Here is a 17,398-nt window from a genome sequence, read left to right on the forward strand (position 1 = left end):
ATCTTTGCTCCTAAGTATCTCGGTATCAATGATTTGGTGAAATTGTCCTATGCAGGGGTAAGGGAAACAGTTTCACCAGGGGTTGCATTACCTTTTTCTGTAACATGTATTTCTTCCAGGTTGTCCCTCATTGTCCTGGACTCCCCCTAGCTCTGGAAGGAATAACTTCTTTGGTTTACTTCTCTATTATTTACTATTACTTCTTTCTTTATTTATTCATTCTCTATTTCTGTTGATTTCTGCTTTAATTTCCCTAGCAGCAGGCAGGGCTTCACCCACTGGGGAAGTCTGGACTCCTTTGCATCAACAACTGCAACACTTCCCAGAGAGCTGAGCTGCCCTGCAGGAGGCAATGTGCCAGCTCTGAGCTGTCAGCCCCAAACCCATTTTATTCCTGACACTTGTGTTTTCTCTTGAGTACCAGCAAGTAAGATTTTGATGGTGGTCCCAGCTCTCAGTAAAACTTTCCTCCACCTCCTCTTACATGCACTTGCTCCTTCTGCCCAAGCTGCAGAGGCAAACGGGTCCCACAGGCACAAGAGCTGGGCAGAACATGGGGAACTTGATGGGAATAAGGACACTGGAACAGGTATGGAATGGATATGGGAAAAGCAGGCCAGGGAGAGCAGGGCAGGAGGAGGTTGTACAGCACTGGGGGAGCTCACTGGTACCAGGGTTGGCAGGCAGCCTCCTCCAAACCCAGCAGAACCCTTCAGCAAGCAGCCAGCATAGGCTGTCCCCACACTGAGCAAGCAGCAGCTGGCAGGGGGTGAATTGATTCCTTCATCACCACAAGAACAGTTCCAGCTACATCATCAATGTTGCAAAAAATAAAGATTTCCTAGCAAACTTCCAAGAGCGGAACAAGCACCTAGAGTCTCCAGCTCAGGCACAGAAGGCACCTGAGGAGCATTTCAGTGACATGACACCAAGCTGAACAGGAGCACAAGTCACTGCATGGACCTAGGGCCAGGCCTGGCTACCAGACATTCCTGCTCAGCTACCTCCTGCCACACAGGGCTCCTACATGTTGAGCCAAACACTTGGATTGGGAATAAAGAGCCAACCTAGGAGATACTCTTCAGGACTTTGTGCAGACCCTGTGAAGAACTGCAGTTCTCATCTAATATCAGATGTGGTTTGCACTATTTCAGAGCAGGTGAGACAGCACTACCTGACAGTTCATACACACCACAGGGCCTCATCCTGCTGCCACAGCTGTCAAGAACAAAACACCCACACTACAGGAGGACTAAGATCTGGATACTCGAGCACTTTCAAAGGCTGCTCAAACCTTGTGCATGGTCTGCCCTCAAAAACAGCTGCCAAAAACCTCTGGGACTGACACATATGATCCCAAATCCATATTTTTGGTCCCACAATGCATCATTTGAAGATTGAGCTATGGTTTCACATCTTTCACTTGTCCTTTCTAATAAACAATCTTTTCTCCACCTTATGCCATAAAGATATTATTTCATCTGTAACTAAGACCATAGGTAAAGTTTAGAGGGAAGATAACCCAGATTTTTTCTGAAAGCATTATTATGTCCTGAGATTATGTGTTGGTTTTTTTAAATGGTAACTTTGGGAAACATACTGGCAAGCTGCAGTGGCTGTTTTATCACCATATCTATCTAACAGAGTTAACAGTCTCATGTGAGATTTTCAATAATTCTAAGCTGTTTATGAACATAAGAGATTGCCTGAAAAGTGCAACAAGTTGGGGCCTGCTTCTGCCCCACAGAGAGAGGGCTGCAGAAGACTCTGCTCTAAGGGAAAATGATGTTCCAAACTCAGATGTAAGGACCTTACCACGTACAGCTTCCATTTTCACATCACACCAAAGTGGCATGGTTTTGTATAACACATATATTACACACTGAACACAAAGAACTGGTGCAGAGTGCATCACTTATTAGGGCAGAGACAACATCACCATCCAGCCTGTTTCAACACCAGACCAGACACCATGGAGACCTGAAAGGACTGCAGGAACTTCAGCCACTGAGTGTCAGAAAATTCCCCGCCCTGATGAAATAAATTGCAATTACCTAACACACAAACCGAAGGGCCTCGCCGAATTTTAAGGGCTTGGATATTTTGCACAGTTTTCCAGCAAAAATGTAAGCGGCATCATTAAGAGCAGTGTGTGGTGGTTTCCTTCCCAGTCTCTCTTCTTCCAGGAACTGGACTCCTTCGATGCCATTGAGTAGAGGGTTGCTCCACCAGGGGCCAGTGCCCATGCCTGGAAGTGCAGTGATGTTCAGGGCTGCTGATCAAACACCAGGATGCCTGGGGTGAGGATCCTGCTTTGCTGCCTTTCCCTCCCAATGGATCTGCAGGAATGCTCCTCCAGTTGCCTCCCTGCCATGTGTGGCTACCGCTGGCCAGTGGGAAACATGGGCTGCAAGCAGTGAGTGCCCTGTGCTGGGGTTCTGCCTGCCCTTACAACCCAGGGAGCAGATCAGCACCGAGGTTTAAGCAGGGAGATGAGAGAAAAGCCAACAAAACATTCCTTCCACACTGCTGCTGTGTCCATTCAGCCCGGATTCCTCAGGCACTCTCCTGATCCATCACTTTGGCTGCCTGGGCCCTGCTCACCCCTCTGCAGAGCAGTGCTGAGAGGGCAGAGCACCAGAGGCTTCATGGGGCTCAGCAGGGGTTGCCATGGAGCAGGTCCTGGGGTACAGGCTCTCTGTAGGGTGTCTGTCCCTCTGCACACACAGCAGCAGCACCCTGGGCTTCCCCCGAGCTGAGAAGTGCTGCACACAGGCACGATATTATCAGCATTAGGAACCGGGGCTAATTAGTGGCGCGGAGAGGAGTTCTGATGAAGCAGGTTAGCTCTTTGTCTCTCTCTGGGGTGATCCAAAGGGCAAGGCACGGGTGATGACAGGAGGAGAGTGAAGGGGAGGAGGTGGGGAAGGAGGGGATGACTGCAAGAGACAGGAGGGGTATCTGAGACACAGGGTGACCCTCACGGCAGACAAGCAGACCAGAGGCAGACAACAACATGCTGACCTGCTGAGTTCTCGCCCAGTCCTGGAAACCCCCAAGCACCACAGCACTACCCGCAGTCCTCCTTCAGTGAAACGCCAACAGAAACATCAGCACCACGTTGACGATGATGAGGAAGAGCAGGATGACAAAGACCACCACCCGCTGGGTCTCCGGGTTCATGTTGCAGCGGAGCAAAGTGTGGAGCACGCTCCATTTGTGCCTGCTTCGCTCGGGGACCTTCGCCATGGCTTCTGCCCCGGGGAAAAAAACAACGACAAAAAAAAAAAAAAAAAACCAAAAATCCCGAAACGGCAGCTTCTGGAGCGCGATCTGTACAGGCAGGGCGCTGAGTGAACAAAAGCTTTTCTGCAGCTCTCAGAAGTCTAAATGGTCAGACACAGACATTGCCGGTCCCACACTGTACGAGTGTGCCCTGTCACCCGTGTGTGAGTGTCCCCCTTATCTCGGGGGGATGCTTATCGGCACACCCGCGGGCTCCCACACCTTCTTTGCCAAAGGCACCGCCGCCATCGCTTCAGCCTAAGGGAGACATGGAATTCCTTCTGGCGGAAAGCCGGATCCCTGCAATCCGGGCTGCGAGCTGGGCTTGCAGAGAGCGGCTCCGCGATTTGCTGCGCCCGTCTCCAGGATACGCGCGGACCTTGGCAACGCAGCCACCGCCGGGGCGGGGAGATGAGATGGGGGGAGATGAGATGGGGGGAGATGATGAGATGCGGGGAGATGAGATGGGGGGAGAGGATGAGATGGGGGGAGAGGATGAGATGGGGGGGAGATGAAGTGGGGGAGGAGATGAAGTGGGGGGGGAGATGAAGTGGGGGGGGAGATGAAATGGGGGGAGACGGGGGGGAGGTGTGGGTCGGGGAGGCTTTTAAGGAGGGTCAGGAGCGGATGAGGTGGCTGCTTTTTAAAGTCCTGCCACCCGCACCTCAGAACGTGCCAGCAAAAGAGCCAGGACCTGCCGAGAGGCAAAGGGGGCTGTGACACAGCCGGGGCACCCACGGCATCCCCCGCACCCGGGTATGCAAGGAGATGCTGGAGAGGAGGAGGGGGGGAGATGCAAGGCTTCAAGAAAAGCAGCTCCTCCCGGACCCTGCTGTCCACTTCCTGGCAGGATCCTAGGGCCAAAATGCCCAAATTCCTCTGCCAGTGCCTTAATGCTCCCATCTCTGTGACCGGAAATCTTGCAGCCAGCTCTGCAGAGCCTTAAGCATCTTTTGAAGAACTTGACGTTCTCCCCAGCATCAGGCTGCCTGGGCAACACCCCAGGGTGCAGCACCACAAGCACAGCTCCCACCCATGTCTGATCCAGATCAGGATGAAAGGGAACTTCTCCTTGAAAAGGACAGGGATGGTTCTTGGAAAGCACCCTCAGAGCCAGCTTCTGAGCACAACTGCAGCCCTTGCATCTCTCTGGCAAGCACAGCAGAGCCCACCTCTTCCTGACCAGCCAGCAGTACTGGCACTCCCCAGGGAAGGAAGAGGAGGGCCCAGGATTGGGACCTTCTCCAAAGGGAGGCACCTCCAGATCTGTCAGTCTCAGCTGCTCACCTCCCACACAACCTATTCTGAAAATGAGAAATGGGAACCCAGCAATCCAGCCCTGGAGCTGGGGCTATTCCATATAGGAGCATGGAGCTGGCTGCCAAGAGGATGACTTTGCACTTTACCCAATAGTCTCAAATGTAAAAAACAAAATATCTACTGTGTGTGTATACATATACATACACACACACACACAGAGTCCTAGGAGCAGGAACCAGACATCACACCCCCCCCCTTTAATCACACGGAGTGCTGGCACCTATGGTAGCATCCATCTCTGGGAAGAGCAATGAGGGAGCAGCCACATGATGTAGGAATGAACAGAATGCACTCAGGTACTCTCACAGCTGAGAAAATGCATATTAAGAAGCTTTTTTTTCTTTACGTGTTAGCACATCAATACCCATTATGCTTCTTGAAGATTTGTAAAGCTGTTCTCTATATACACTGGAACACAGCAGGTGAGAGATTTAAAAAGAAACCAGTTGAAGAGTTATGGTCTCACCAAATATGTGTTTTACATGTAGCTTTTTCTTAAATGGTGCTATCCTCAGCAGTGGTTATACAGAAAGCCCTAAGCAAGCATTTTCCCCTATCTCCTTATGCTTCTGTAACTTTAAAGATAGCTGTCTTTTTTAGGCATCATAAAATAAAGTCTAAAATTATTTTGTTTTGCTGGCTTCTGAATTTAAAGATCCTGCAAATCTCTTTGTCCCCGGCCTCAGGGGGAATAGTGCACAGGACAAGGGCTTGTGCTCTCAGTGCAGCTTCAGGACACGAGAAGCAGAACTTCTCATACAGAGTAAACCACAGGCACCCACGGGCTGGCCAAGCTCCCAGGTGGTTTTGAGTTTTTGGCTTGCATTCACTTAATGGCTTTGAAAACCCAACTCTCCCTGCCCTCCACACCACAGCATCATGCACAGATCCCTCAGCTTACACAAAGTTCTTACTTCACTCTTACAATCGTACTGCACAACTCCTGGGCATTCTGCAAACCCTGACTGGTTTGAAGAACAGGCTGAGCTTGGGCATAAGCCATTGAACACTACTTGGGAGCAACGTGGATCTTTAGGAAAGGTCCTGATAAATGGGAAGCATGACCACACATGTTTCTCTGAAACCTGCACAGCAACCAGCAACCTCTTTAGTCACTTAGAGTGAAAGGAAAGAGACAAACCCCAGTGACCCACCAGACACAGGCTGGTAGAGGCATATTGGTGGTGCCAAAGGGGACTGGGCAATTTCTAAAATCCATACTAATGTAATTCTCCAGTAATATCCTGAAATCTTTGCCACTCATGAACACACTCAAACATTTGAAGGCAAAAGCACAGAAAGTTTGATTGAATAGCTAGAGAGACATCTGAAAGGGCAAAGTACTTTTGTTCTTGGGCACTGCTCTGAGACCATTTTGAAAGTTGGGGAGAAATGGATACCAAGACAGAAGTGCAGAAAAAAAGATGCAAAAATGTGATGGAGGGCACGTTTTCACCTAGCTGTGTTGAAGCTGCTTCTAGGAAACATTCTAAGCCACATCCACGTTCCCTTGTGTTTCTGACATATGGACCTAAGTGTCCTCTTGCATTCCATTGCCTGGGCACATCCACCACATTTACCCTGTGTGTCATCTTGGAGCATTACACAATAAAGGAGAAATTGCAGTCACCCTTCTGACCCCACAGTGAACCAGCAAGCATGAGCAGAACCTGGGCTCAACAAGGACAAGAACTGCAGAGTGACTCCAGCTCTGACCTGGCTTTTGCTTCCACTCCTGCACATCTCAAGCCTTCACAGAGTCTGGGCAGGGGGGAGTTACCTCCAGGGGATCTCAAAGTGTTTGCAGTGGGGAGGGGGCTCTCCAGCTCATGCCACACACTGCTCAACACCCTGTGCCATTTTTCCATGTCAGAAATAAAGCCTCCTTCTTACTCGTCACTGATCAGACACGCTTCTGTGGTAGGTGGCATTTACAAGAGATGAAACAGCTGAAGGTTTTACCTTGTGGCTCGGAGGAGAGTGGGATTTAGTTTGTGTAACTATCACTGAGGGAGCATATTTCAAGTCAGAGTTGCACAACCTTCATTACAATCTCATTTGCAGCTGTAAGAATTTCCTTCCAACCCTTCCTCTAAGAGCCATCCTCAGGCAGGAGTGCACCCGGGGAATAATCCCAAGTGGTGAGTGCAGAGCAGTCCTGAAGGCCTGGGTTGCACACAAAAAAGAGCTGTGGACACAGAAATTGCTCAGTGACCAAATCTTCAGAGAGTAAATTATTCAAGAAACCCCAGTCTAACATTAGATAAAAAGAATACTTTTCATCAAAATTATACTAATGATTGTCAAGCCCTTCCTCATCAGCTTGCTTCTATGTGCAGCAAGTGAGGCTGAAGCTTTAGAAAGCTGTTTTAGGTGCCACTTAAGTCAGAACAGGAGCGCAGAGAAAAAAAATATAAAATTGATTCTCTGCCAAATGAGAGTGTTTCAGTATCATAGCAGCTGAACTGGGAACTGAAAGGCACATGTTCATAAACGTGAAAAAATAATAGCTGTAATAAGCAGCACAGGTGGTTCTGAAGAACAGGCAAATAAGTAACTGACAAGGCAAGCAGTGGAGTTTTATCCAGTTCACTGGGAAAGGAAAGAGCACGTGCCGCAGAGTGAGAGCAGCAGCACAGAGGGGACCAGCCCACCATCAGTGAGGGCAGCAGCACAGAGAGGACCAGCCCCCCTTTAATGAGGGCAGCAGGACAGAGGGGACCAGCCCCCCATCAGTGGGGGCAGCAGGACAGAGAGGACCAGCCCCTCATCAGTGGGGGCAACAGGACAGAGGGGACCAGCCCCCCATCAGTGGGGGCAGCAGGACAGAGGGGACCAGCCCCCCATCAGCATCTCTCTGCTCTCTCACAAGAGAGCAGACTTGGAAAGCAAGGATCTCAGGAAGAAGCCAGACACATTTCCAAGATGCCTGGTACTTAGCAGACACAGGGATGTGCTTGCTACAAGTCCAAGCACCCAACACAATTGCTCTGATCCCAGAAAGCATCAGTACTGCAGGTACAAATAACCTGTGCTCTACAAATCCCTCAGAGTACTCTTTACTGGGTCACTTACCAACACCCCCTCTCCAACGAGGTGACAAATGTGTCAAACTATTAACAAGTAATAAAGCAGGAGATGAAGTGCCAGCACTGTGCCCCAGCCCCACACTGGTTTGCCACAGCCAGGCAGCTTGTGTGCCATGCAAACAGCCCTGAGGATGCAACTGCTGACTCCTTCCTGAGTTTTGCTAAGATGCTCCTGAGCCAGGTGCCTTCTGAGGCAGCATTACTCTGTCTTTTCACACCACTGAAGGCACAGACACACACATGAACTCCCTTGTCCCTCCAGTTGCTGGGATGCTTTGTATCCACAGCTACAGAGCACACGTTCAGCACACACAGAAACATGCAACAGAGCTACAGCCAAAGGAACAAATTCCACCTGGATTCATATGACTGATTTCCCCCCCATTTAGCCTTTCTTTGACTTAAAAATCACCATATTACTATTGCTTTTTTCATAACAAAAAGCTGTTTTACTTTTTTTTTTTTTAATTGGGTGATGAGAAGACTTCCAACTTTTAGCACTGGGGAGATCAAACCATTTCAAATGTATTTTTCAGAAGAAGAACCCAAAATCTGTGTGGACATTCAATGGACAAATTTCTGCTTAGATTTTCAGTTCAGCAACTGAGAAAAAGAACAGAATATGAAACTGTGAGCACTGCTACCTGAAAAAATCAATTAATGAAATGCAAGTTTCTTTAACTCCCACATCTGCACTATCACACTTTTCCCAGCATCCAAACCAAGCAACCATGAACCCTGTTATGTATAGAATTAACCCTCAGTGACAACTGCAGCTAACACCTCCCAAAAAGAAGCCACTCACTACTGAGCCATGGCCAGAAAACCTCAGCAAACATCCAGCCTCTTGCCCTGCACAGGATCAGACATTTCTAAAATGAGTACCAGCCTGCCAGAGGCCCACATCCTGCTCTGCATCTGAAGGAGTTTAACACTGTGTTACCAGAGCACAGCTGATCCCACTGGGTGTTTCTCCAGCTGGTACTGCCTGGGTAAAGCCCGCCCACCCACCTTTCACAGCCGGTGCTTTCCTGGGCACTTTACTCACGTAACACTTCCAAAACATTACAAGTTGTTCTCTTGCTTGAGCACTAAGCTGCAGGAGATAATTATCAATGGAAAGAAAATTAACTGGATGGTTTCTTGGTGCAGTGCACAGGCCAAGGCATGGCCACATTGGTACGCTGCAAGAAAAGCAGCCATTTAACGTGGCTCACAGCAATTTAAAATAAAAGATAATGACAGAATTTGCTTAGCAACCAGGTTTTTGTTTGGGTTTTTTTTTCAGACTCTACTACGGATAGAAGATCTTCCAAGCTCTCCTAAAGCAAGTTTCATTTCCAAGAAAAGCAGCAGGACCTATAAGGATGTTTGAAGCATCTGGGAATTGAGCTGTGGTGTCTGAGGGACAGTGCTGCTGCTGTGAGCCACACACCCCAAGGGCTGCTGAGAGCAAGGGAGCTTCTAGCATCACACAGAGAGCAGGAGAGATTGCCAGCGTGGGCTGGGCTGGTGCTGGGCATGCATTTGGGTTTGCCTAAATGTGGAAAATTCCCCCTCAGTACTGAATGGCAGATGACAGGCAAGGGGTGCAGAGAGGAACAGCCTGGGACACAAAACAAAAGCACATTATGAGAGAGATGGTGAGAAGCAAAACCAGACTGGCACAGACCTTGCAATAGGAAAAAGAGACCTTTTCAGTACAAGATTGGAGACAGGCAGAACAAAGGAGGCAGTATTTAATGATGCTCTGAAATAAAGGCAGGCTGACTGGTAAGATAGGAACAGAAATGCTGAATCTTAAGAGCCCTGGCAAGATTGCCAATCTTGCAAAGGCCAGGAAGGGATCAGAACAGGAGATGACACTCTTGTTCCAGGGGTGAGAAACAGGGACAGGGCAGCAATGACATCCTTTTTCACTAAGAGGTGTTCAGGAGTCAGAAGTTTTTTAACACTTTTTTTTTTTTTTGCTTTTTTTCCCCTGTTTATTCTGTTTTCGAGCTGAAAATGTGCCTCTCATTGATAGCACAGAAAGACAAGGAAAGGTCTTCACTTCTGCACTGTAAGGGCTGGAACAGAGAAATCAGGGAGGGCAGAGACACATCAATACCCTGAGAGAATTCAGGGAAAGAAAGGAGAGAGGGAAGAGGCTTGGGTGGAGCTGTGGGACCTGAAGGAGGGGAGGTCAGAGGACACTGCAGTGAAGCCAGTGGAACCAGATAAGGTGGGTGGAGAGGTGAGGAACACCAAGGCAAGGTGAGTGATCAGATGGATGTGGTGACTTCCATGACATGGTAGAAGATGCACACATAGCTGAAAAACTGTTAAAAGATAACCCCTATATATATATATAAGAGGCTTTTTAAAGAGGTGGCTGGAGAGGGAACAGGACTTTTGGTAGATTCCAGACCACAAGATTCCAGATTTCTTTCTGACACTACAGGAGTTTTCAAGAAAGCATGAATACAAGGTTTCTTTAGCTGTAGTCTTTTAAAAAATGTGTTAGGTTGCAGAGCAGTGTTATGGCTCTTTTCTGGCTGCTCAGACTCCTCACCTTGTACAGAATATACCAATCATGCAGGTGTGGAAAACAGGAAAACTGCTTACAAGTAACAGGTCTGGAAGGTTCTTCCAAGCTTGTGTGCACTAATGTTAATTTGAGAATCCTCCTTCTTTGCCTTCTGATGCAATTTAAGGAGCCACAGAAGGGCTGGGAGGAACAACAAGTAGAGCATGAAAGGGAGAAAAGCTATGAGAGAGTAAACAACATCCCTAAGCTGTGTATAAGAAACATTCTGATGTTCTACACAACAGAAAAGCAGGGCAGAAATTCTGCATGGTCAAGCAGCTTTCCCAGGCTACCTTTTCCTCACACCTGTATTTTAGCCAGCAGGCTGGAAAAAATGCAGCAGAACAACATACCCTGGAGAATGAGTTTTGCTGGGCTGTTCTCCAAAAGCGTGCCCCATCAACCAAGTAATTAGTGAGCTAATATACAGTGCAGGAGCACACTTAATCAGTGGCTGTCAAGATGATCAGCAAGGCAAGGATGGGAAACTGATAGCCCCACCAGCAAATGAATGAGGTGTCCCTCTGCTTTACTAGCAAGGTAAATTATGGACATTATGGACAGAGGAACATGAAAGGAACAAGGATATTCAGTCTGTTTTGGATAGCTCAAGCAGCTTGCTCTCATTTTACAAAGCCTGCTGACATGAAAACTTCCCAGTGGCAAGTCTGTGGAACTGCCAGGAGCAGGAGCCTCTCTAAAGACCATATATAAAAAACCCTAGGAGCAGAACTGAAAAAAACCAACCTCCATCCATCCATTCCCAGGTTATTGCTGCCTACGACTGCACCTGCCCCAGCGCCCAGAACTTCAGGAAAGCAGCAGCTGAAGCTGATATTCCTGCACAGCAGCACAGCTCTGCTCCTCTCCTGAGGACACACTCCACAACCCCACGCAGAGCTGCCTGCCACGGGTGTGTGTGTGTGTGTCCCAGGGAACTGTGCCAGGCAGCCCCACGCTGCTGGGGACAAAGCCACTTGGTTCTCCTGCCTGTGCAGAGTGGGTCTGTTCCAGTGTGGGAGTTGTGGGGTTAATGCAAGTGACTTTTGCTCCAAGGAGCAGGCAGGCTCATGACTCTCCCAGGGCATGCCAGGGCCCCAGAAATGAGTGACCCCAAGTGCCCCAGAAGGAGGGGGACTCTTTCCATGAGCCTTCAGAAAACCAGAGTTGGCCTTTCAGCAGCTTGGTTGCTCCCACTGATTTTTCCTCCCTTCAACCCCCCCAGTTATGCTGCTTTGATGAAAACAGTAAAGTGAAGCTGCAGGGAATGCACCAGTGCCTCTGCTGCATTCAAGTGGGGCTGAACTTGCTGCTAACTCTGCCCCCAGTTTACTGAGTGCAGGACAAGGCTGAAGCTGACAGGGAAGATCTTTGAGGGATTAACAGTGCTCTTTGAAGGGCCAGAAGAGTCAGGAGGGATTTTATTTTTCCACCATAGGGTTCAAATGCCTTACGGGGATTAGGAAAAAAAAGAAAATTTAGCAGAGAGGAGCTGCACTAAATCAGGGCTTGGAGAGAGAACAAATCCAAACAATGTTTTGATATTAAAAGCAAGCTGAGAGGAACCTGAGGCACAAGTGTGGTAGAAAACCAGAAACATTCAACTGCAAACACTTAAACCTAGAATAGCCTCTACACTAACCCTTACCCAGCTGGCCTGCTCTGTCACATTCCTTCTTTATCTCCTTCTCTGAGCAAATCTTTGTATTCCCATACCCTCTGTGTTATGGTGCTGTTAACCATCACAGGCCCTGCTGGAACCAAACAACTGGGGCATGGACATACCTAAAATGATTTTTAAAATAAAGACACTGGCAGAGTGAATGGTACCAGTAAGATTCTGCAATACAGACTTGTCTTTGCACAGCATCAGGCTACCATTTCAAGGAGGAATAACTGCAATTTAATTCCAGCTCAGCTTCTAAAGGGGTGCAAATGTTGCAGTGCTCCTGATGGTCCTGAGGAAGATCCTCCCACAGAAGAGCAGTGGAGAATGAGGTACGAAGCCAAGGATCCCAAGCAGAGGGCTCCCAGGGACAGCTGGTGGGATACATGGCAAATTCTTCTCTGCATCAGGCAGAGGGCAGATGTGAGAGCAAAGTGCCCACCTTACATACGAATGGTGAAGTCACTCATCTCCACGTGCTCCTGGGTTATCCTTGGCTATTGTGGCACAAGATTACATGGGGATTTTATATACTGTAGCATTATTATAAATAATAATCATTCTGTTTTCAGTCTGGCAATCTGTTGTGACCATAACTCATTCCACCTCTTTATATTCTTCAAACGATGTTACAGACTTTTTTCTGTCTTTCAAAATGTGTCTGCATTACAGGACACAAGAGGTTTGCATTAATTGGAATGCAGACAGATACTGTGAAAATGCTATGATAGATATTATTCATATTTAGCAAAATTAAAATATTTTGTTCAGATTTCATCTGCATTAACATTTTATGAGCTTGGAGGTTTGATTTTTGTTTGCTTGTTTTTGTTGTGTTTTGAGGTTGTTGTTTTTTTAATAGATACATAAAAACATTTACATGTCTGCCTTGTTTAAGCTTGTCTGTGTGTGGAGAACCATTGGGCAAGCCTACAACACCTTCCCATTGAGGTATGGAAGAGTTTAGCACAAGAATAATGCTTCAGAACCCCAGGAGCCCCAGTTGTGTATTGGTCAGTAAGACAGAGAACTGACACAGCATCTGCCCCTTTCCTCAACATTTTTCTGGGTGAATTTGTTTGTTAAATCAGAAGAATACATGTTGGAACCAATTAGCTTAATTGCACCTTGTTAACAAGCACTGGTTAGCACAAACATCTGTAACACACTACAATAATCTCACTTTAAAACAAGTCAAGAGTGGTTCATGTTTCAGACAAAATTCTGGCCCATTGAAGCCATGGAGTCACACATTTCCTTGGGACTGAGGCTTCACATACCGAATTCCACACTTCATAGAATCATAGAATAGAATCATAGGATTGGCTGGGCTGGAAGGGACCTCAGAGATCATCGACTTCAACCCTTTTACCACCGTTGCGGTTGCTAGACCATGGCACTGAGTGCCACATCCAGTCTCTTTTTAGATATCTCCAGGGATGGAGAATCCACTACTTCCCTGGGCAGCCCATTCCAATGCCTGATCACTCTCTCCGTAAAGAAATTCTTTCTAATATCTAACCTAAATTTCCCCTGGCACAACTTAAGACCATGCCCTCTTGTCTTGTTGAAAGTCATCTGGCAAAAGAGACCAACGTCTACCTGGTTACAACCTCCTTTCAGGGAGTTGTAGACAGCGATGAGGTCTCCCCTGAGCCTCCTCTTCTTCAGGCTGAACAGCCCCAGCTCTCTCAGCCTCACCTCATAGGGTCTGTGCTCGAGTCCCTTCACCAGCCTGGTTGCCCTCCTTTGGACCTGCTCCAGGACCTCGATATCCTTCCTGACCTGGGGGGCCCAGAACTGGACACAGTACTCGAGGTGTGGCCTCACCAGGGCTGAGTATAGGGGCACTTACCCAGTGCAGAGGCACAAGAGAGAAGAAAAAAGTAGGGAATCTTGCTGTTGTATTCTGAACATTTAGTGCTTTGCTTTCACAAGATGGGGATGCTCACCTAGGGCTGTGTGGGACTAAAGACTCCATGTGCTGAACTGCAACAGGATTTCTTCCAACCCAGAGCTATATCTGGATCCTCTGCACAGCAGGACAGAACAAGTCCTGTGTATTCATTAGAGATTCCCAAGCAAACAGACCTAAGTCTACTTGTCCAGGCCAATTACAATAAGCACTACAGCTTTCCTCATTACCACCATGACTGCTCAAGAGCTGGGCTTTTGATGACTTGAATTCCTTCCATTCTCAGCTTCAATCCCTGTACAATACATCTCATGAAGCTTGAAGTTGTGCCCTGGACACAGTATTTCTGCACCAAAATGCATCTGCAGGATGTGTATTTCCTTTCCTGCATTTTACCTGATTATAATGTGGAAACAAAATATACAAGGATGAAGCCTTTATCTGGAACAAACACAAAGTAAATTCCACCAAGTACAATCTAAACACAGAGATTTCTTTCACAAGCATCAAGAATGCATTTGAAAGAATGTCAAACAGATGCCCCAAGAAAATTACTTCTCTTGTCTCTTTTCTCATCCCAAATCCTTATTATTACTTTTTGACTGATTTTTCTTGGCTCTTACACACTCTCATGCTGATCTTCTTAGGTGGGCTCTATACAACCTTCCCAGCTTCCCTTTTATCCCTCTAGTCAACTTGCCAGTAAATTACTTCTCTGAAAGGTTTCTTTTCTATTTCAGAACCACTTTCTCTTGATCCAAAATGAGCTGAAACTCAGTGGTTGGGTGTTTTGTTCTACAACTGTTAGGCTGCCAAATGCCTTTAAATGTGTTTCAACCTTCTCTGTTTATTTTAAAGCTGCCTCTTCCAAGAAAACTAAGAATAATGCTGTTACCATAGTTTCCTTATCCACAACCAATAAAACTCAGTTTGGAGCACAGTAAAACGAAGACAAGACTGCTCACAAAATGTAACTAAACGATTGGACACTGATACCAATCTTGACACCACATCCCTCCCAGCACTGCTATGGAAAATACTCAACTAATACCCAGCTTTTTGGTCCACCAGGGGAGGTGAAGATCAGCCTGTCAGATATTTCCACTCCAACACTGAAGATTTCTGTTCCTTTCAATCCCTATCTCACAGATTTAGTGTTTCACCTCAGACCTTCTGTATTTAACTGTTCTTTTGTTCCAGGAACTGGTTGTGTAGGAAAGCACTTTGCTAAGGCTCAGTGAAGCTAAGTGATGGGTTAATTACTCTTAGGAACTAGAGTTGACAAAGTAAATAATGTACTGCCTGTTCCTAGAGTTTTGGTGGCCCTTGAATGGGCAAGAGTCCAGGGTACAAGCCAAAAAATAACCTTTTTCTTCCAGTCATCAACCAAACCCCACAGATGCTTCAAAGACTACACAAATTACCCCTGCTTTGGACACAGCCATTTGCTTTCCTGATTGGAGGTTACATGGTAGAATTTTAGTCTCATAAAATGAACTTTTAAGAAAATAAAGAATAACAACTGTTCTCAGTAAGAACAAATGATAAAAGAGAATTCCACAACACACACGATGGTTGTATGGACACACTGACAATTTTTTTTCCCTGATTTTAAAGGTTTGTAAATATTCCCTTTCAAAAACTAAAACGTTTTGCCTTTTCCTTTAAAAAAAGAAAACAAAAATGCAGAGGCTGTGCAGTTTACTGAGACACTAAGATGAGCAAGCACCTCCATGGGAGGGAAGCAGAATCCTCCTCCTGATTCCTGTGGTGCTTTGGAATCTCACAAACACACCAGGTAAACGTGGAGAAACGCAACTCCAGATTTTCTTGTGTTCCACTGATGCTTGGTTGCCAGTAACAACAGCCCAAACCAACTGAGGTTAAATCAAAAAGCTCTGCCCATGGTTTGATAACCCCTGGATGTAAGCAACAGGGGAAGAAAATAAGTCTCTTCCTAACCTCAGGCAACCAGGGCTGTAGTCAGGGATTCTGTGCAGGAAAACTCCTAGAAGAGCATTTGCCTTTGTTTTGGAAGAAAAGGTGTTATCCTCACTGCTGCTTCCTGGAGCTTTTCCAGGCCTCAGCAGCACATCGGGGCACACATCAAACACACAGAGCCTCATCCAACAGCTTCAGTGAGGCTTTGCCACAAGGAAATGTAGAACATCTTTTATCCTTGCCTACCCATGCCTTCTTGTGAAGGTCGTGTAAAGGGAACATAACACAGGAAAAAGAAAGAAGGCCTAAGAGTGCAGAAGGTCACTGATATGGGGAATATGCTCCATTCTTCCAAGGAAAAATCTTATTAGTCCATCCTACCAAAAGAAAGCATTGTGTGCAACAGGCTGCAGCTCTAATGCACCAGGCAAAGCCACTGCATTGCTCTGGGGGAAAAAAACAGCTTCAGGCTTCTCAGTGTGTTTCTCATGGCATCAGTTCAGCCAAGTAGTACATTTTTTAAATTGTGGATCTCAAGTTAATTAGTGTCAGCACTAGAATAGAAAATAGCTGGAAGCACTGAATAAAAAGGCATGGTTTTCACATCCCTGGAGTGAATTTGCCAGGGAATAGGAAGAAGCAGCCTTTCTTGCAGCCTTCTCACCTACCAGTAAGAGAGCATGTAGACCAGCTGGATTTTTTCAACATTTTCTGCCTTCAGTACAACACATTTCAAGTCTCACACCAGCCTTTTAATGGTTTTAAACTTCTTGTCCAAAACCATCTGGGAGTTACTTGCTAAGGACCCTTCTCTGCATTACCTTCACATCACAGTCCTTTAGTGATAGGGACAGCATCCTGATGGAAAGTCCAGACCCTTTCATTACCTGCTGTAAGCACTACCCATAGAAAATGACATTTGAAGCCCTGTCCACTTTGCCATTATTGGTTTGGCTGTTGACCTCTCTTCCAGCTGACCAGAAGCAGAGAGCCAGGAGTTGAGTACCTCGTTGATGGCCAGCTGCTCTCCTCCTCCCCCAGGGTGCCCATAGCGGTGGTTGGAGCTCCTGAAGTCCTCATACAAGTCCTCCTCACTTCCCACATCATCTGTGAGAGCTGATTTGTCCAGTGCATCAGGAATCACTGCAACAACAAAAAGAACAAATGGATATAACCCACAAGATCTGCAGCAGCCATAGGTAAGTTATTTGACCTTTGCTGGGGTGAGGAGCACTGTAACACAGAAGACATGGAAAAAAGGAAAGGAAAATACACAGGCTATTTCAGAGCACAGCTCCAGTCTGGTGCACATCCATTTTCCAGAGAATTCTTCTCCATTCGTGGTTTTTTTACCCCAAGTTATTGTGTCTTTCTAGAGACTAGAAAGTGTGATTACAAAAAAATATCAAATTCAAAGAAAGGGTCAAGTAAAAATAAGAAAACAGGCTCTGAAAAATGGTGCAGGGCAGAGATGACACAATCATGACTTCATTATGACATTGCAGTGTTGACAGGAACCTTGAGCAGCTAACAAGCTCCTATCTGCCAACCCACATAAGTTATGATTTGATGGTGATAGGATATACCAATCCTATCAGACCAAGGCAACTCTT

At 46.8% G+C, this 17,398-nt stretch overlaps 1 protein-coding gene across 1 annotated transcript in view; it reads right to left on the reverse strand.

Annotated features, from left to right (window-relative positions):
• Positions 1–17,398, reverse strand: part of ARHGEF4 (Rho guanine nucleotide exchange factor 4) — an 87,489-nt gene that overhangs the window by 16,449 nt on the left and 53,642 nt on the right. Inside the window, exon 2 of the mRNA XM_008500864.2 lies at positions 16,792–16,928. Within this exon, the coding sequence (XP_008499086.2) occupies positions 16,792–16,928 (137 nt within the window). The remainder of the gene's footprint in view (positions 1–16,791; positions 16,929–17,398) is intronic.

This window comes from Calypte anna, chromosome 9 (genome assembly GCF_003957555.1).
Source record: "Calypte anna isolate BGI_N300 chromosome 9, bCalAnn1_v1.p, whole genome shotgun sequence".
Lineage (NCBI taxonomy): Eukaryota > Metazoa > Chordata > Aves > Apodiformes > Trochilidae > Calypte > Calypte anna.